At 40.5% G+C, this 20,469-nt stretch overlaps 1 protein-coding gene across 1 annotated transcript; it reads right to left on the bottom strand.

Moving 5' to 3' along the window:
• Positions 1-881: 881 nt before the first annotated feature.
• On the bottom strand, positions 882-18,866 carry PSMB1 (proteasome 20S subunit beta 1). Its single transcript, XM_089669684.1, has 6 exons — positions 18,666-18,866; positions 13,461-13,568; positions 7,454-7,535; positions 5,823-5,952; positions 2,232-2,338; positions 882-1,251 (listed from the first exon to the last, which is right to left on the bottom strand). The coding sequence occupies exons 1-6, from the start codon at positions 18,773-18,775 to the stop codon at positions 1,066-1,068; spliced, it is 723 nt and encodes a 240-aa protein (XP_089525810.1). The 5' UTR covers positions 18,776-18,866; the 3' UTR covers positions 882-1,065.
• Between the last annotated feature and the right edge of the window lie 1,603 nt (positions 18,867-20,469).

Here is a 20,469-nt window from a genome sequence, read left to right as displayed (position 1 = left end):
GATAGCTAGAGAATATGTAAACAGACAGTATAATAAAGACAAGATCCTATCAAAAAAAAAAAACAAGTCAAGGATCAATCCGAGTTGGATTGTAAAGATTCCCTACAGCTTCGAAAGTCCCTTTTAGCACAAATCCATTATTACAAAATAGAATGTGGTGTAACTATCTAACCACTACCCTACAGGGCACTTATACCCCCTTCCTGCCCAGGCCAATTTCCAGCTTTCAGTGCTGTCGCACTTTGAATGACAATTGCGCGGCAACACTGTACCCATATGAAATTGTTATTTTTTTTGTGACAAATAGAGCTTTATTTTGGTGGTATTTAATCACCTCTGGGTTTTTTATTTTTTCTTAAACCAAAAACCACTGAAAATGTTTACAAAATTTTATAACAAAAGCTTTTTTCAAATAAGTAATTTTTCTCTTTCACTGATGTGCGCTAATGAGGCTGCACTGATGGGCACTGGTAGCTGGCACTGATGGGCATTGACAGGCATCACTGATGGGCGCTGAAAGGCAGCACTGATACATGGCACTGATAGGTGGCACTGAAAGGCAGCTCAGATGGGCACTGATATGTGGCACTGGCACGAGGCACTGACATAAGGCACTGATGGACACTGACAGGTGGTGCCCTGATGATCAGTGTACATGTCCCCTCCGCGGAAAGCCAATTACCGGCTCTCCTCTCCTCCTGTCAGCGTGACCATTTGAGAGGAGAGAAATGCCGATAACCGGCATTTGCTTGTTTACATGTGATCAGCTGTGATTGGACACAATATGACAGAAAAATTCACAGCAATTCATGCAGAAACCCAGACTTCCTACAAGTTCACAATTCATTTTTCACACAACCAGATCTCAGAATATAGGCGAGTTTGTTAATCTTCAGTTATTTATTCAAGCAACACACACTCCCTATAGAAACGGACCTTTCATCATGATAGCTCAAATAATTGTGGTCACTGTACATTTTTTCAAATTTTTGTTTAATTTTCTTTTTATAAATCCAAAAAAAAGACAAGGTTACAAGTTTAAATGACTTATTAAAAAGACACAATCTAATCTTTTCTCAGAGGAATTGACTCCTCTCTTATGCCATCCTTGGTGACAATGGAAATTTTCAGTGCATCTCCTGTGTATACATCTCTCTCAGCTGCAGAAATAAATACATCTTTGACAAGCTGCAGAGCCTTCTCCAGTGTTAAAGGAAGGTGTTCCACATTCTGCATGTTCTTGTAGCCAATCTAAAACCCAAAGCATGGTTTAAAAAGAAATACAATTAATGACAATGATAATTAAAAGTACAGAGCAGGAGAATGTGTTCTTATGGTACATATCACATGAAAGCTATTGATAAGAAGACAGCAACTTTTCACTGACAGATTTAAAGTGCAACTCAATGCAGATCAAATGAGTAGAGTCTGCATGGCAGTGCTCCTCTTCTACGATCACCAGTTGAAGGCTAATACTTGGAAGTCTGGAGAGCAAAGCCAGATATGGGTAGAAGGAAGTGAACACACTGCTAACTTAACAGCAGGTGAGGATGGGGGGTGGACCCCCAAGACCACCATTGACTGCACAGCAACTGAATTGAAGTTGGTAGCAGCATAAGAAAACATGGCCAGATTTCCACAGACTGCAGTAAATATATCTCTAAATTTATTGCATCAATTGTGAACTGCTTTTTATTTATAGATACCTTTATAATATGGTAGATTAGGTGCACACAGATGCACTTTACAGTCAATCACAAAATGTACTTTAGACCAGTTGACAATGGACCAAATGTGCCCAGATCAACATGCATGTTACTCCATCAGTACTTGATCCATGAAAATATTTTCATGAAGGAAATCTATAGTTTTGTGCAGGAGGAAAAAAAAAACCCTTTTCTTTCCAATCAGGTAAATTATATAATGCAAATAAATTGTTCATATTTACCACAGATGCAGCTCTATGATTTTTTTTTTTTAATCTGTTTGAATCACAGTCCCTTCCTTCTCTCCAACAGATATGGGAGCATCTTAATAAATCAAAAAGCTTGCAGACAGTGCTGGACATTCTTATTAGACACCCCACACTGCTTTGAAGGACACGTGTCATGGATGCAGCATGCAATAAAGATTCATTACAAATAGCTCTAAAATATAAAACATCAGTTCAATAAATCGCATGCAAAAGTTCAACTGAAACTGAAAAAAAAAAATTATACTAGATATCTTACCTGATTGTCCAGAAGGGGCTGAAGCATGGCACTTGCAGATCCACCAGCTTTGTAAGCATCTCTCTGATAGGATCCTACTGGATCAAAACTGTACACAGCACCTTTACCTGGAAGGTAACAATGGCTAGTCAAATGATCACATGAATCCAAGCAAGGGAAAAAAATAAAAAATAAACAGTCATGGGCAAAACTACTGCATTTCTATCAGATAATGCAGCACTTTGCCCAGAAAATTGTTGCAATTACAAATGTTTAGACATTCTCATGTTTATTTCTTTTGTTTGTATTGGTATGACACAAAAGTGGAGAAACAAAAAGCCACATCTGACACATTCCACGCAAAACCCCAAAAATGGTCTGAGCAAAATTATAAGAAATAATTGCATTCCAAGTTTGTGATGCTACTGTAATTTGAAATTAAACTCACCTGTATCAATATAGAAATCAAACCGGCAACCAGTTAAAATGGTGAAAAATTGACTCAATCTTTCTGTTGTGTGTCTCTGTGTGCTGCATGGAGAAGAGAAAGAGCAGCAAAGAATTGTCTGAGGATTTGAGAACAAAAATTATGGAAAAGCATGGACAATTTCAAGGTTACAAGTCCAGCTTCAGAGATCTTGTTCCTGTCTCCACTGTGCACAACATTGTCAAGAAGTTTACAGCCCATGTCACTGTAGCTAATCTCCCTGGACATGGACGAAAGAGAAAACTTGATCAAAGATTGCAACAAAGGATTGTTCGAATGGTGGCAAAAGAACTTTCCAGACAAATTCAAGCTGACCTTCAGGCACAGGGTACAACTGTGTCAGCTCGTACTATATGTCGCCATCTGAATGAAAAGGAATGCTACGGTAGGAGACCCAGGAGGACCTCACTGCTGACACAGAACATAAAAAAGCCAGAATGGAGTTTACCAAAATTACCTAAAGAAGCCAAAATCCTTTTGAGAGAATGTGCTGTGGGCAGATGAAACAAAATTACAGCTTTTTGGTAAAGCCCATCATTCTACTGTTTTCAGAAAAATAAATGAGGCCTTTAAAGAAAAGAATACAGTCCCTACAGTCAAACATGGTGGAGGTTCACTGATGTTTTGGGGTTGCTTTGCTGCTTCAGGCACTGGATGTCTTGACCGTGTGCATGGCATTATGAAATCTGAAGACTACCAAAGAATTCTGGGGTGCAAAGGAGGGCCCAGTGTCAGAAAGTTGGGTCTCCATCAGAGGTCATGGATCTTACAGCAGGACAATAACCCAAAGCACACATCAAAAAACACCCAGAAATGGTTTTAGACAAAGCCCTGGAGAGTCCTGAACTGGCCAGCAATGAGTCTAGATCTCAATCCCATAGAGCACCTGTGGAGAATTCTCAAAACAGCAGTTGGGAAAAGGAACCCTTCCAATAAGAGACCAGCAAATGGTGAAAGTGAGTGGTCCAAAATTCCAGTAGAGAGGTGCAAGAAATTCACTGTTGGTAACAGAAAGAAAATGATTTCAGTTTTTTTTTCTAAGGGGTTTACTACCAAATATTAAATTGAAGGTGCCAATAATTTTGTCCGTACCATCTTTGGGGTTTTGCGTGGGATGTCTCATATTTGGCTTTTTGTTTCTCCACTTTTTTGTGCCATACCAATACAAACAAAAGAAATAAACATGAGAATGCCTAAACATTTGTAATTGAACCATTTTCTGGGCGAAGTGCTGCATTATTTGACAGAAATGCAGGGGTGCCGATATTTTTGGCCTTGGCTGTATAATCCCCAAGTGAATAGGATCTCAGGGTCGTCTGATACTGCCCGAACTTCATTCATATTATTTAGCTGGTCAGATGGTATTTGCCTGTTCTAGATGGTTACAGGGGGATGATGGAGAAGCCACTACTGTGTTAGAAGCTGCACTCCTGGGGTCAGGGGTAAGGCTCTATGGTTCTTACTTTTCAGAGGATCGTGCGCAGCTTACCCTCGAACACATTCAATTATTGAGTGGCAGCAAATTCAAAAAAAATCTGTACCCCTCAGGAGCCAAACCCTCACTAAGTGCTCACTACTGCTGCAGCATACCCTTCAGTTTTAACACTTTGTAGAGTTACTCAATTTGGTGATCTGGGGCACGAAGGAGATTAAAAACACTCAAAATATTCTACAAAGGGTACGCTTTTGACATTTGATGATCTAAAAGGAACATCTCACACTGTACATTTGCAATTTATTTGGATATTTACAACTTATTATGTAATGCCTCTTTGGGGAAGCCCCTTTTTGGAATCTATAAAGGACTGTGCCATCACCTTATATTGTAGATTGCAAACAAAAGTGGACTAGAGATGTCTCAGATCTTCAGGTGAGGACTGGAAAGACATGTGGGATTACCCATTTATGCATGTTAGAGAATGACTGATTCATTACAGGTTTCTGCATAGAATGTATTTCACTCCAGTTAAGCCTGCGGGTATTTAACCATCACTGTCCTCTGAATGCTGGCATTGTATTTATAATTAATAAATATGATGGACGTCAATGACAAAATATGTATTTTAATCTGATTTAACATATTTATAGTAGTTATATTTAAGGTTGGACATGGGGGGGGAGAATGTGTTTTAAGAAATATGCATGTTTTAATATGAATTATAATACTGCTGCTGTAAACCGTACTATTAAAAATTTCATTTTATGTATCCAAAGCAAGCATGACATACATCTATGAAATCTTCTGCTCCTTTCTAAGCCTGCCCCTTCTACTTCACTGACCTATGGCAGATGAGGATAGTTCTCCTAGCATGAAAAAGTTGTGAAAGAGCAGAATGTTCGAGCAAAGCACACTCCACTAATTTGAGGCTAAGCTGCTGACATCGCTTCTGGTCTCTGTGGAACGTACACCGGCTCTTTGAATATTAGCGACAATGTGAGCTGTATTCCCGATTAACAAGCTGGTTATGTTGGTGCCTCTGCCTGGCACCCTCCAATGTGAGTGCAATACTTTTGTGTTGACCTATTGTGGAATAATAAAACGTACTTCACTATCAGTCTTCTCTCTTTGGGGTTTTTTATTTGTTCCTCCGTGGCGGATGTGAGTGGTCTACCAATACCCACGGGCAGACTGAATAAGGTGATGGTATGACCTGGATTGTGATTTCTTATGCTTTCAGGCTGCTCTGTCAGGCAAAGGGTTCTGGTAAGTGAGCAAATCCCTTAAACATGGAGGAGCACTTTCTTATAAAGATTGTTATTTTCACTTAGTGATATCTTCACTAATCAAGAATACTGTGATTGGGAATACTCACAAAAAAGGACTTATTATTAAGGACTTTATGACATTTATTTTCTTTTCACACTATGTTGGCCTTGGTTTATGTTTTACAATATTTAATTATAATGTGTTTATGTTTTTTTACTTAAAGGGCCAGCACCTATCTTTATTCATTCAACTTTAAGCACACTCCACTAAATGCTGTTTTTTTTATTCCCAATTTTTCAGCTTGCTGGCAGATTTCAGCAATTGGTTCTTCAAGCACATGTCACATCTGTACCCAACTACAATACTGCTTACACCACAGCAATATATCATTCAATGAAGACTGGTCTTAGAAATTCACCTTCTTCATCAAGACCTCCAATGATATTGTAAACATAATAGGGGAAGAAGCGTCTTGAGTAGAGAATTGTGGAGAGCATTGCTGCAATTGCATTACTGGTCATGGTCTTGTTGTTTGAATGCTTATACATCTAGAAACAGAAAAAGAGAAACAGTTCATATTGCATTAGGGCATCCCCAGTAAGGCTGGATAAAACAATGTACCATCTTATTGGTTCAAATGAGAAAAAGTGTGTAGTTTTCAAAACAGAAACTTTTTCTGAGAGAAACAAAGGAAGGCTACCATTGTTGGATTTTTGTTCTGATTCTTCACTTTAAATCTTAGATTATAAAATGCCAATACACTGCAAATTTAGACATGTGAAACCAACTGTACACAACAACATCTAGGACCCACCTACAAATTAAACAGAATATCTTAAACTGAACTCCAGGCAAACAGCTAGACACACAAGAAATATACATTATATATTGCAGACTTGATTTTTCTCTGCTGCAGTTAAGTAACAACTCCATATCTTGCCCTCCTCCAGGCTAGGACTGAACAGGAGGAGAAGCAGCAGGTGGATAAGCTTTTATCTGTCACTTTTTCTCCTTCTTTCAGCATACTCCCGCAAGGATCCTCTCTTAAAGCATGACCAGACTTTACTAGTGGTTGTTGAGTGCTCTCTCCTCTTTCCTGCCACCACCACTGACTTACACAGAGAAAATTCCCGGAACCAGCCTGAAGGTGAAAATAGCTAAGTATACACATTTTTCTTACACAGGTTCTAAAGCATAGGTGTTAGGAGGGGGGAGGAGATCGTTTTGAAGTGATACTAAACATGTACTATTTACATTATCCCTTCTCTTTATGTATCTGGCACTGTAAATATTTTAACTAAATTAAAAACATCTAAGTACTTTTTTCCTAATCGATATACAGCTATCACATGAACCAGATCTTTCCCAGCCTGTCTGCAGGTAAACATAAGGAGGAGCTTCTACCCTCTGCTGCTGCTCATATTTTCAAAATAAAAAAAGAAGCCTTTAGGATACGTAGTAAAAATTAATAATAAAATGTTTAAAATTCTCATACAAATATATATTTGAAAATCAAATCTTTATAATTTTTTGGCAGTCACAGGCAATGTCATGCCCCTCCAGACTGTGTTTTTGAATAACAGGGAGGTGGAGCCTCCATCAATCAAGATGTAATATCCCCCCCCCCACTTTATGTTTAACTGGTTAATGGGCATGGAGAGGTAGGGAGGGAGTGGGCTGTCATTTACCACTGTGTATACACCCACACTCTATAGGCACATGCGCTGCTCAGATGTGAAGAGAGGAAATGCTCAGCATAGAAACTCACTGAAAACTGAGCATGTGCAGTAGCTGCCAATACTGCTCTGCAAAATCCACAACTACATTGGGGACATGGACAGAGGGGGAGATAGAGAACAGCAGGATCAACCAGGTATTTTGCAGAATACAGAAAACAAATCTCACAGTGACTAAATATGAACAGCATGTAACACAGAATTTATTGATAGTTTTTAATGTGGGTTTAGTGACACTTTAAGGTAGTTTGTGTTATCCCAAAATTCCACTTTCAGGAAAATTCCTAAACCGGTTTATTGGAGCATAAAATACCTTTAATCTGGCCTCAATTATTTTGGTAAGGGTGAGACAGTCCCCATGGAATCCACTACATCCAAGAACTGTTTTTTCTGTCCTACAAAACAAAGAAGATTTTTTTTCAGGTTATTAAAATGCTATAAAAACAGCTATTAGTGCCCACACAGACTATAATGTTACAATAAGCAATCTATGGGAAGTGAACGACGCTTGCTGGAAATCAATATTCTCCATTTAAACACCTGGGAGAGATAGTACATACTTTCAACATTATCTGTTCAAATTAAAGAGGCTTAATCATAAGCATATACTACCAAACATGTAAAAAATCCTCCTGCGCTCAATGGAATGATTATTATTATACAGCTGCTATCACTCAACTTACACCAACAAGTCCAAACAAAAAGAAAAAAATAGTGAAGCGCTTATATCACATAAATAAATAAAATTAAAGTGCATTCAAAAAAAATATTATAAATTTCATATTCTTTTGTGACAAATCTATATAATACACACTAATACCTCCCTCTAATGGGAGAAAAAAATAGTGCAACCAAATGTATTTATGCAACCTGAAGTGTGTTACTGTTCAAATCGCCAGGTGAAAACAAAGGGAAAAAAGCCCAAGAAAAGAAAACTAAAGCTGTCACCACATCTGATTGACTGGAGTGGAGAATTAAGAGAGGAGAAGGAATAAGGAGTCTGCCAGAGGAGATATACCACTGACGTGGAAACTGCTTTGGGGCCCTGTGTGGGTCAAGGAGGGGAGGTGAGCAGGCATTGCTGCCATTTGGAGGATTTAATTTGCACCTAGAAGTGGAGATCACGTGTGTTTTTCAAAAAAAGTCACATGCATGGACATTTTTCTTTTTTCAATTATGATGTATATAAAATGTGTGTGAATTAGGCACTATTTTATGTGGATAATTGATATACTATATAATTTTTTATTCACTAATTTATTCACATTTTTTTTTTTTTGTATATTGGAATTTCTAATTATATGCACGGTATAATAGGTTTCTTCAGTGTGTGTTGAACCACTAAAACATAAATACATTTGGTTGCACTATTTTTTTCTCCCATTAGAGGGAGGTATTAGTGTGTATTATGTAGATTTGTCACAAAAGAATATGAAATTTATAATATTTTTTTTGAATGCACTTTAATTTTATTTATGTAATATAAGCGCTTCACTATTTTTTTCTTTTTGTTTATACTACTAAACATGTTTTACAATATAATTGTGTCCCACATCAAATGAGCAAGGCAACCAAGCCAAGGAGACCAAGGGGCAAGGATAGACATGGCTTCTCTTAAACAACACACTTCCATTTATGCAACAGTCAAGTGGAACACATAGGCGTTATATGAGACACTTCGTGAAACCTTTGTATAGAAGAGTACATTATTTGATAGCACACATGGTAAGTCATATCTACATGAGCCATATATTTTTTTGAACAACAGATCACAAATGAGTTAGTTTCCCTTTAATAGAAGAAAGGCATCAATTTATACCCCAAGTGATTCTTGAAAAATTCCAGGGACTAGTAATTGGAAAAATGCCCTGAAAAAAGTCTGGGATTATAGGACTGCATAAAAGGCACTGGTGTCATTACTCATGGCACCATGCTGCCTTATTGGTTTCGTGATCAGTCTCTACTACCTGGAAAAAAGTCCCCTGATTACCACTTCATATAGCACACCTGATGATGAGTACTGGTGTGCAGGATAGCAGCAGTATTCAACTCTCAGCATACCTTGTATGAATACCAGGGATGTGGAAATTAAAAAAAAAAAAAATTACTTGTTCAAGGGACTAAAGTGGGGACCCAATCTACTTGTCCTGATAAAAATTTTAATTTTTTTTTCCCCAAAATGTAAACTATGAAGGATTGATGTTTCTTATTAGGCAGAGGTGCTTTTAGGAATGTCTGGGGCTTTTAAAAATGAAAAGGGGTTTTATGGTGACTTAAACTTTTAATGTTTTTTAGTTTTTGCAGAAACTTTCTCAGAACCCCCACACGTTATATATTTTTTTAAACATCCCTTGTGACAGCAATAGGAGGTAATAGGTACTCCTTATGGAGAGATCTGGGGTCAATACAGATCTCTGCTCCTAAAAGCATTTGATCACACCAAGATCAAATGCTTTCCATTTTTAAAAATGGTATCAGGGAAACCAGTAGTGATGTATGCTCATTGCTTCCGGTTTCCTATACCATAGAGACAGACAGAGTGGTTCTGGTTCTGAGCCGGCTGGCTGATCAAGTGTCCTGTGGGACAGGACAGCCTGCCAGGGCTTTTTTCTCAGAGAATAGGTGCAAGAACTCAACCATGCCCTCACTGTATTACTGCCTCACAGTAGGAGGGTCCTAATATAGCGTTGTTAAATACCAGTAGTGAATACTGTACAGGGCAGGGCTCAGGAGTGCACTACGTACAGAGCGCAGGGCTCAGGAGTGCACTACGTACAGAGCGCAGGGCTCAGGAGTGCACTACGTACAGAGCGCAGGGCTCAGGAGTGCACTACGTACAGAGCGCAGGGCTCAGGAGTGCACTACGTACAGAGCGCAGGGCTCAGGAGTGCACTACGTACAGAGCGCAGGGCTCAGGAGTGCACTACGTACAGAGCGCAGGGCTCAGGAGTGCACTACGTACAGAGCGCAGGGCTCAGGAGTGCACTACGTACAGAGCGCAGGGCTCAGGAGTGCATATCTCACAGGCCACTTTACAACCATCCCTTCTAGTACAGAGCCCTCCTCCCACCCCCAAATCCTCTCTCCCCCACCTACAGAGTATCAGAGAGAGGGGACATTTGGGATAAGTGGGGGTGGGGAGAGGGGGGACATTGGGGATAAGTGGGGTGGGGGGTGATACTGTGTGTGAGTGTAGTGTGCACTGTGTGACTGTTCACATACCATAGTACACTTGGTCAAGAAGATTCCTGGAGATGTCCATTACAGGTGGGGTACAGCTGCACACCCATTCCTGGAACAGCAGAGGAGCAGAACTCTGAGCAGTATGCTGCACGTACTAGAGGCACCTCAGTGTCCTGGGACTGACAGCCAATAGGAAGTCAGGAAAGTATGTACAGATTTCTTGTGGAAAGAGGTAAAAATTCACAGTGCTGCCAGACTAGAATCCAGGCTTCTCTGTCTTCAGCTTCTGCCAGCGCCAGAGAAGCCCATAGCAGGGCTAAATGTAGAACAATGGGCACTAAGCATCTGTGGGGCATCTTTAACAGAAGGTGGAGGAGCACAAGGTCTCTAACATCCACCAGCTCCGTGATGTCGTCATGGAAGAGGACTCCAGTGGCAACCTGTGAAGCTCTGGTGAACTCCATGCCCAAGAGGGTTAAGGCAGTGCTGGAAAATAATGGTGGCCACACTAAATATTGACACTTTGGGCCCAATTTGGACATTTTCACTGAGGGGTGTACTCACTTTTGTTGCCAGCGGTTTAGACATTAATGGCTGTGTATTGAGTTATTTTGAGGGGACAGCAAATTTGTTATACAAGCTGTACACTCACTACTTTAAATTGTAGCAAAGTGTAATTTCTTCAGTGTTGTCACATGAAAACATATAATAAAATATTTACAAAAATGTGAGGGGTGTAGACACACGCACGCAATCTACCCTTATTTACTGTCACAGTGGTGATGCAAAACAGACAGCAATAAAAGTCTGACGGGGTTTTTATTTATTTTTGTGCTGCTGTTGGGAGATTTTCTCTTACTTCCCCTCTGGCAAACGTATTGTCAATAGGGCTGTGTGTGAGGGGAATCTCACACAGCTCAGGAAAGCAGCTAACAAAGGGTACTAATCCATTCCCATTCAGTAAATAGCCAACAAAATTTTGGCTGGACTTAAACTTTAAAGGATAGGTTCACCTTTTGTAACCTGTTACATCCACATTCAGGGTGCAACATGTTACAAAAGGTCTGGCCCCGATCCCTCTCGATCCCCCATTAGCTGTCACAATATCTTTCAAAAAACACGGCCATGCGGGGAACGCGTCACTCATTCACAGTATTCTGTGAATGGGAAAACTACAAGTTCTGACAGCCTTTGCGGCTATCAGCTTGTAGTTCTCAATGAACAGTGCTGTTGGGCACTGTGGTAGTTCATTGATTCTACCTGTCAGCGTGTATCTGCTTGCTCGTACGAGGTACAAGCACACAAATACACTGACAGGTCTGTAGGAGTCCTGCATGGCACCAGCAATCTTCTGACCGCTGGTGCACTGCTTTCCAGACGCCCAAAACAAAAAATAGTAAATACACATTTTTTGCCTGCAAGGTGAACTTATCCTTTAAATGCAGGGATATTTAATTCATATCGTCCGTGCCCAGGACATGTAGTTCTGGGCACCGGGCAGGTAGGTTTTTTTTTTGTCTTCAGGGAAAGATGCAGGGCTCGTCTGCCAGGTGGAAGCATTGGGGCAGCAATGCTGCCACTGATTGCCTCCACACTCAAACTTAAGGTTTGACAAGTTGGATATCTATTTACTCAGTGCAACCTCATCTTTTATACTTTACAAAAAAAAATAGGGTAATTTATTACTTTTTTGTGCCCCAAAATTACCTTTTTTTTCTTAATTTTTTACTGAACTTTTGAGGTAATATCATGCGACATAAAAAATTGGAACTACCACTATTTTATTATCTAGGGTCTCTGCTTTCAGAAAATATATGTTTGGGGGTTTTGTGTAATCTTAAGGCTCAAAATTATTTTTTTTAAAACTTGCGCAAAAACGGCTCTGGCAGCGAAAGGGTTAAAATAAGCCGGACACTCCCCTTTCCTGAGGAATAGCCAATAGGTGCTCATTACACTACAAGGTCTCTCTCCTCCCTGCTAGTCCCCCGGTGTGGTGCTGGAGACAGGCAGGGAGGGGAGGAGGAGATAAACAGCAAAATGTTAAAAATATTACACATTTAAGTCGCCATAAAACCCCTTTTGTTTTTAAAACAGTCCTAAAATCACCTGATTTAAATATGGTTTTGGTTAAAATGTATTTTTTTTATCTGGACAAGTAGATTGTCACCGCTGAAATGTCCGACACAAAGGGGTTAATTTATTAAAAAAGAAAAACAAATTGCTGTCCAAATGTGGCAAAAAATTTCTGTATTTTGTCCAATAACATTATTTCCTATGGTTACCAGGCACCATCTAATGGCAATAGTGTGGTATTTCCCTGATTGAGCTATTTCAGGAAAAGTAATGCTTTTTGGTCACCAGATAATGCTGATAATCATATTCGACAGAATACAGCAATTTTTCATTGCGGATGTGCGCATGTTTGTTGTGCACATCCGCAACAATTATAAAAGTGGTTTTCACACTATTTAAATGTGAGTGCAACTGGTACTTAAATAAAGCACTGATTTTAAAAAAGATAAAGCACTATTTTTGGTAATTTTCTTTCCACTGAGGGCACCTGCCAAGGAAAGGAAAGCAGGAGATCAGCAGTATAAGAGTAAGATCCCAGCAGGAGTAGGAGACGGGAAGCAGCCTGAGAGGGACCCACCACTCTTCTGATGGTGCAACAAGCATCAGTCCCATTGAGTGGATAAAAAGCATTATTAGCCTGTTTGGCTAATCTGGAGGTGAGCGCACATCTTATACTCACTAAGAAAGTCACCTGGAATTGATTTGAATCACTGGGAAAAGCCACACATATTTTTTTCATTGAAGACTGATTAATTTTTATATATTTTTTATATTATATATTTTTTTGTATGATGAGCACGGGATGACATTTTGATTTCACATGATTTTCTGTTTTTCACAAGTTTATTAATATTGATTTTTTTGATATATTTATTGGAAATATGTATTGATTTAATACTCAAAAAAGGAGCGCAACATATTGTTTTTATGTTTTTGAAATATTTGCACATTTAAAGAGGATGTGTTGTATGTTTGCGATCCTGTAATAGCAGTGAGTGACTCGCAAGTTACAACTTTTTATTTAAAAGGTACATTCCGGCCACTTTGTATTAAAATGTACTTACAGTTTGTAGCATTTTGGTGTGTCTCTGCTGTGGATTGAATAATCCTCACTTAGTCGTGTATCTGAAGCAACAAGTGCAAAATCTTCCCCAGCAAGAGCCAATACAGTACTAGAAAAAGAAATATATTTTATTATTTACAGTAAAAGCCATAACCAGTGTACAATAGTTCTAGTAGATAATACTATGCTTTAAAGTTTTATAATGTGAAAAACTGACCACACTGTTCAGAGTGAAGACCTGCATGTGTTATCCAACAAGACACAAAGTCCTCCTTGAAAAATGAAAGCGGAATGTGACTGAATGCTTGCAGCAACACAAATGGTTCTTCATAGGCCTACTATTTTAGTTTGTTTTTGCACACGTCATATATACAACAAACACGGCTGTTGCTTTTGAATTCAATATCATGGTGGAATACTATTTGATAGTCTAAGTGGCTAATAAACCTGAGGAAAGAGCTTGGCATTGCTTTTAGATCAAAAAACAGAACTACATCCTATCTTATGAATACATATATGAAAACTGAAGTAGAATGACGCTAGTTGCCTTGGCTACAGTAATTTCGGCTTGCTCAACAGTGACAGCAGAGCATATCTGACAAAAAAGGAGGGGTGGGAGCACCTCTGAGAGTGCTACTTCTGGACCACCAATAGCCGCTCTTCCATTTGCCTCACATCATAAGTGTTTCTACAGCAAGTAGAACAATCCCAAAAGATTATTAGTGAATGACACTGCACAGTAAACAATGACAGCAGATTTAATATGCTGCAGCTTTCACTTTTGATTTTATGACATCTTTCTATTTAGTGCACAAACACTGTGATGACATGAAGGCCCAGGGAAAGTTGCTGTGTGTGGCCTGTAAATGACACTCTAAAGCCAACCGTATACATGGGACCCAATTCAGCCAGTTCAGCAAGGACCCACTGAATTTCGATCCATATACAGGCAATGAGGTTGTACAGAAGTCAATCTACCATTCAGCTTCTGTACAACTTTTCTGATGGGTTTTCCTCGTTCGACAGGTTGTAGCTGGCAGCACCGATTAGCGTATTCTGACGGTGGGGAAGTCTCTCGTTGTCAGAACATAATAGCTCAGTAGGGAGAATTCATTTTCGGTAGATATGGGAATTGAGTCAATTTTTTAAACGAAAAAAAAAAAAAACTGACTAATGAATGGGCTGCTTAACAGTATTGCAAATGACACTCACTACTAGTGTGTCCTTAGGGAAGGGTCCCACTGTACTGGAAAATTAATTCAGGAAGTGCTCCTAAACTCAACACGATGGATCTTTCTTGATCTTCAAGCAACAGGCATGGGTTCAGCTCAAAGGAGGTTCCAAGGTATAGAGCTGACAAAATGCCAATGTACACATGTAATGCGTTAGGGATGCACCGGAATTTTGGTGGCCGAAATGTTTCGGCTGAAAACACCCCTATCGGCCTTTGGCCAATATAACAAATAGGCACTGATACAGGTGCAGAAAATAACCCCGTCTCTCGGTGGTTCTTAGCCTTACCTGAAAAACCATTGAGCGATCCCGGCGCTGGGCACAGAGATCAGTGAAGTAAAGATGGCCTCTAATCATCTCTATGCCCTTGGAGGTCCGGAGCGACGTCACTCCCGGTTACGGCACCTTGTAAACGAGGCCTTTTTTTTTTTTCTTAAAGCATTATTAGATCAATTATTTTTGGATTGAATGCTTTAAACTGTAGAGAAGAGATGCGGTCTCTTATTGATCCCATATCTCTCCATAAAGAGGACCTGCCACTACTTATTTCTATCACAAGGGATGAATGTATGGCTTGTGAAAGAAATAAAAGTGATTACTTTTTTTTTTCTAAAAAGGGACAGTGTAAAAATAAATACATAATTAAAAAAAAAAGTTTAAAGTGCCCCCCGTGCTCGCACGTAGTGGTGAACGCATACGTAGGCCATGCCCACATATGTAAACAGTGTTCAAACCACACACGAGGTATCACCATGAATATCAGAGCAAGAGCAATAATTCTTACACTAGACCTCCTCTGTAACCTTGCACTGGTAACCTGTAAAAATTTTTAAAGCGTCACCCATGGAGATTTTTAAGTACTGTAGTTTGACGCCATTCCACGAGCGTGCTCAACTTTAAAGCATGACATGTTGGGTATCTATTTACTCGTAGAATCTTTCATATTTTACAAAAAAAATTGGGGTATATATATTTTTTTAATCAAAGTGTATTTTTTGCCCAAAAAAATTGTTTGAAAAATATATAAATTTTTAAAAAATGTCCATTTTCAATTTGGTGCACCACTATAATACATACATACACCTGGTTAACTTCCAGGCTCATGCCAGTGGATGCACAAGCCAGGCTTTTCCTTACCAGTCCCCACTTCATTAGTTGTTTATATAACCAAGTAATAGTATTCAGTCTAAGGGTGATGTAGTTGGGTACGCATCCTGAAAGCATGGACAGTAAAATCAATGTTTTCTACTTACTCTGGTGTACATCATTTTGTTCAGTTTCAGTGTTTCAAAAAAAATTTAAAAAAAAATAAAAAAAAGTACAGCAGCATGCACCTTTTCACACCCCAATGCTTATAAACAAAAGTTAATGCAATGTAACATGCATAAAGACAAGACAAAGTTGGCATGTAAACACGCATGCAGAATCACACGCTGAACTTGGGGATTGAGGAGTAATCGAGCCTTAAAGGTCTAAAGGGCACCAGAGATGATTGGGTGCAAATCAATGACCAGCGATAATTGCATGCAATTGCTGACACAAGTAGTTACTTGTGATCAGCACCTCTTACCAAGCCTGGACACAGATGATTTGAGTCCAGGGTGCTGGTGCTGGCTCTGACTGCATGAATGCAGAACACTGCCCAGTGCTCACTGTTATGCACCCAATGGAGTTAGTTGTGCTGCATCCAGACCCATGTGATTTACCAACCATCACAGGGGTCAGTTTTTTTTTTCTTCAGCAGCATTGACAAATTATGATCTTCCACACAGATCCACTTCATTCGAAAAAAAAATCCTTGAACTCTTGACAGTTCTATCAGAATTGCAGCTCTGATATTTCTGCTTATAGTGGACTTTGACTCACTCCTCCTCCCCAAACCCCCGACCCTTTCAAAACTTAAATATTAAAAAATGTGGTTACATTAGTCCAGTCAAGCCTGCACATATCACAGGATGCCTCTGGTTCTGTATGGTGGTCAAAGGAGAGCAGACCTGGCAAGGCATCATCATGGGGCAGGCTGTCTGAACAAGGAGGGCCAGCCAGCTCCCAATGACATCATAAACAAAGATGGCAGCATGTGACAGCGACATGATCGATCCTAGCAGGACAACACTGGATTCACAGTTGCAGGTGAGTATGTGAATTGCACATAACATTAACCACTTAGGCTGGCCATACACTATACAATTTTCTGTCCAATTTCTGCCCAGTTCCCTTTATAGTTACCTTCAACTATGTAGGGCAAGGGCCTGCCTAACTGGATAAAATTGAAAGTGTTGTTAGGTTTGACCTCCTATTACATGGTTTTTGGTAAATCTAAACCACAAATCTCAAGAAAATTGTATAATGTATGGCCAGCCTTACTATGCAGCGTTTGTGTTTGATCAGATGCTTTCAAGGGCAGGGGAGACATGATCAGACCTCTGTTTTCTCCACAATGAGTATGTCATTGCCCAAAGCCATCACAGGGGAGCTTGTTTACACCCTTGTGATAGCAATTAAAAGAAAATGTATACTAAAAAACTTTTTAAAAATGTGTAAAAGTAAAAATAAAAAAAAGAAACTAAAGCACCCCCATCCCCCAAGCAAATGTGCACCCAGGACTGTCAAGCATATTTAACCACTTCCCGTCCGGCCCAAGTATATAAACAGCCGAAAGGGAGCATTGCAAAAAAGGGTGGCCATTTATAAACGTCCTCCCCGCTCCTTGCCAGTGGTACTGGGAGCGCCGATCGCTGTACGGGACTGTGTGAGGTCCCGATCATGTGATCACTGATTGGCCAATCAGTGATCACATGAATAGTAGTAAGCAAGATGTCACTTCTGACATCACTGCTTACTACTAATGAAATCTGTGAATGATCACAGAGGTCACATGGTACAGGGCTATTCACAGCAGTCTTGTACCATGTGACAAGCTATGACCAATCACATCTTGCACAGTATTTCTCAATGGCTGCAAAAACAGTCTTCCTCCCTGTCAGCTGGGGCACACAGCCATCCTGAGCAGTGTGCTTCCAGTGAAGCACACCCCCCCCAGTAAAACACTCCCTACACATAGTTAACCCTTTGATCGCCCCTCATATTAACTCCTTCCAGCCCAGTACCATTAGTACAGTGCCAGTGCTTTTTTTTTAGCACTGATCACTGTATTGGTGTCACTGGATATGTCAGTGACACCAAGTCAGTAGTTCCCCCCCAGTGTCAGAATGTCCACTGCAGTCCCGCTAAAAGTCGCTAATCGCCACCATTACTAATAGAAAATAAAAATCCCAGTATCTATACCGCCATTTGTAAACACTATAACTTTCATGTAAACCATATAATTTACACATTTTGGGATTTTTTTCTTTTTAGCAAAGATATCTCAGAATACATTTTAGCATTTATTTATTAAATTTGATTTTTTAAAAATTCTTACTGGACATGTTTAATAGCAAAAAGTCCAAAATATTGTTTTTTCTCAAATTTGTTGGGTCTTTTTTTTTTTTTTTTTTTTTAATAGCTCAATAAAAAACGCACAGGCAATCAAATACCACAGAAAAAAAGCTCAATTTGTGGGGGGAAAAGGGTGTAAATTTAATTTGGGTGTCAGTTAAAATTACACAGTGCCGTAACGCAAAAAAATGGCCTGGTCAGGAAGGGGGGTAAATCCTCTGGAGGGGAAAGGGGTTTGGTTGCGGAGAGCAAGTGTAAGTAGATCCACTACAAATGATTTATGTGATGCTGTAGATTGTGATGCCAGTCTCCTCGCAGGCCATCCATGTAGATCAGTGATGACAGAGCTCTGCCTGCAGAACCGAAAGTGAAATCCTCCCACACACAATAGGAGACGGTAATGAGTTCCTCAGACTCGTCTGTCCTTCGCCTTTATCCCTCTATAGAGTCACAATGGCCACTCTTTGCTCACCAGCCTTGTCACCACATTGTATGGGGGTACAGGGGGTCCCCCCACTCCCCAAACTCTTACCCTCCGTTGAAGGTGTACGGGCTGAACCTCTGCTGCACCGGCCCCGTGTAATGGTAATCCATCCCCCTGTACATGTGCTCCCCGGCCCGAGACTCCGCTGACATATACATCTCGATACACGAACTCTACCACCGCTCTCACACCCGGTAACTCTCTGCTGTCTCACTGGTAAGATGGCGACAGAAGATCTTCCGGCGTCCCGCCCCTTACTTCCGGGACAGCGCATAGCGTCGTGCACAAACTTCCTCTCGAGTTGTGTCGCTGCTTAGGATCTGGCTGCCATGTCTTTGGTTATCAGAGTATATCTAATCTAAGCATAGGCGACAACAGTGACCAAAGAGGGGGCCCGGCCTTGTAACTTTAGAATATAAGTAGACATGATTCCTGGAATTACATTTAGGCTTTAACATGTTAAAGAGGAACTTCTCTCATGTGTTTTTAATCCCCTCTTAGGGCTCGTTCACACTTGGCTGTTTTACCAAAGCTTGCCAAACGCCCCTATAGCGTTTGGCAAGTGTTGGTCTGGCGTTTGCGGAGCGTTTTTTAACGCTCATCAAACGCCGCATGCGCGGTTTAGCGGCGGTTGCTAGGCGTTTGCCAAGCGTTAAAAACGCCCCACAAACGCCTATAATGCAGTTTGAATGGTGTTACCGCTCCGCAAATGCCCCGCAACCACGTCGCAACAGCACCGCAAACACCGGCCAGGCAATTGCGGAGCGGCACCATAGACTAGAATAGGAAGCTTCAACGCCTCCTGACTCGACCAGAGGCGTCCGTTTTGCCGCGATTTGGAGGAAGAAAAATGCTGACTATAACCATAAGAACACTACTTACAGTCAAGCACAGAGGTGGAAACATTATGCTTTGGGGCTGTTTCTCTGCTAAAGGTACAGGCCGACTTTCCAGCATTGAGCGGCCAATGGACGAGCTCATGTATTGTAAAATGTTGGATGAGAACCTTCTTCCCTCAGCCAAAACACTGAACAGTGTGATGTCCGGCGGCTATGGCATCACCCCTACAGTAGACGTGTCTTTACACAAAATGCGTCAAGGAGGAGCCCTTGCACGCCTTGACGTTACACCACCGGATCAGGAGTACGGCGGCCACCATTTTTTACCACACTGGTCAGTGTATTCAGCAGTCCAAGCTGCATTGCTATTTACAGTCACCGTGTATGTTTTTACCTGCATTTTACCACCTATATTTATGCTCAATAAATGCTTTGAATACTACACTATGAGCACCTATATTTTTATTGCTCTGCGCTGAGCTTCCACACCTCTGCCCAGAATTCCAGATGTCCAGCCTAGGCCTGAGAAGCAAGTCTTAGACCATACCAGCATACCTGTTACCCACCACCATACAGAGGGACCTCTCGAGGATCATCCCATTACCAGGCATTACCCACATAGGATCTCCAGCTATCTGAGACCACTATATGCGCATTAAGATTGCGCTTCTGGTGAGTGGGCAATCTTTCCATACTCTTACATCTGGAGGCGAGATTAGTGCCCTCACTGGGCTTATCAAGTTACAATATTATACCTTGGACTCTTCATTTATAGTACATACCATACGGGACTTTCTATTTATACTCATGTTTATTATTTGCATATAATTTATTGGTTATCACTTATTTTAGTGCTCCACTTTATCTTACATTTACTGAAGATGGACCGTGGATGGGTTTTCCAGTATGACAATAGTCTAAAACATACCACCAAGGCAACAAAGGAGTGGCTCAAGAAGAAGCACTTTAAGGTCATGCAGTAGCCTAGCCAGTCTCCAGACCTTAATTCTATA

Source organism: Staurois parvus, unplaced genomic scaffold (assembly GCF_062004578.1).
Source record: "Staurois parvus isolate SC_StPar_1 unplaced genomic scaffold, SC_StPar_1.0 ptg000081l, whole genome shotgun sequence".
Classification (NCBI taxonomy): domain Eukaryota; kingdom Metazoa; phylum Chordata; class Amphibia; order Anura; family Ranidae; genus Staurois; species Staurois parvus.
This window is presented reverse-complemented; position numbering and strand designations above follow the sequence as displayed.

Excerpts from the sequence above, each read along its gene's own strand:
- PSMB1 (XM_089669684.1), bottom strand. The coding sequence starts at position 18,775 with ATGTATATGTCAGCGGAGTCTCGGGCCGGGGAGCACATGTACAGGGGG. Across the intron at positions 13,569-18,665 it reads CCGTACACCTTCAACGGAGG|TACTGTATTGGCTCTTGCTG; the intron begins GTAAGAGTTTGG and ends TTCTTTTTCTAG. Across the intron at positions 1,252-2,231 it reads AGCCCCTTCTGGACAATCAG|ATTGGCTACAAGAACATGCA; the intron begins GTAAGATATCTA and ends TTTGGGTTTTAG.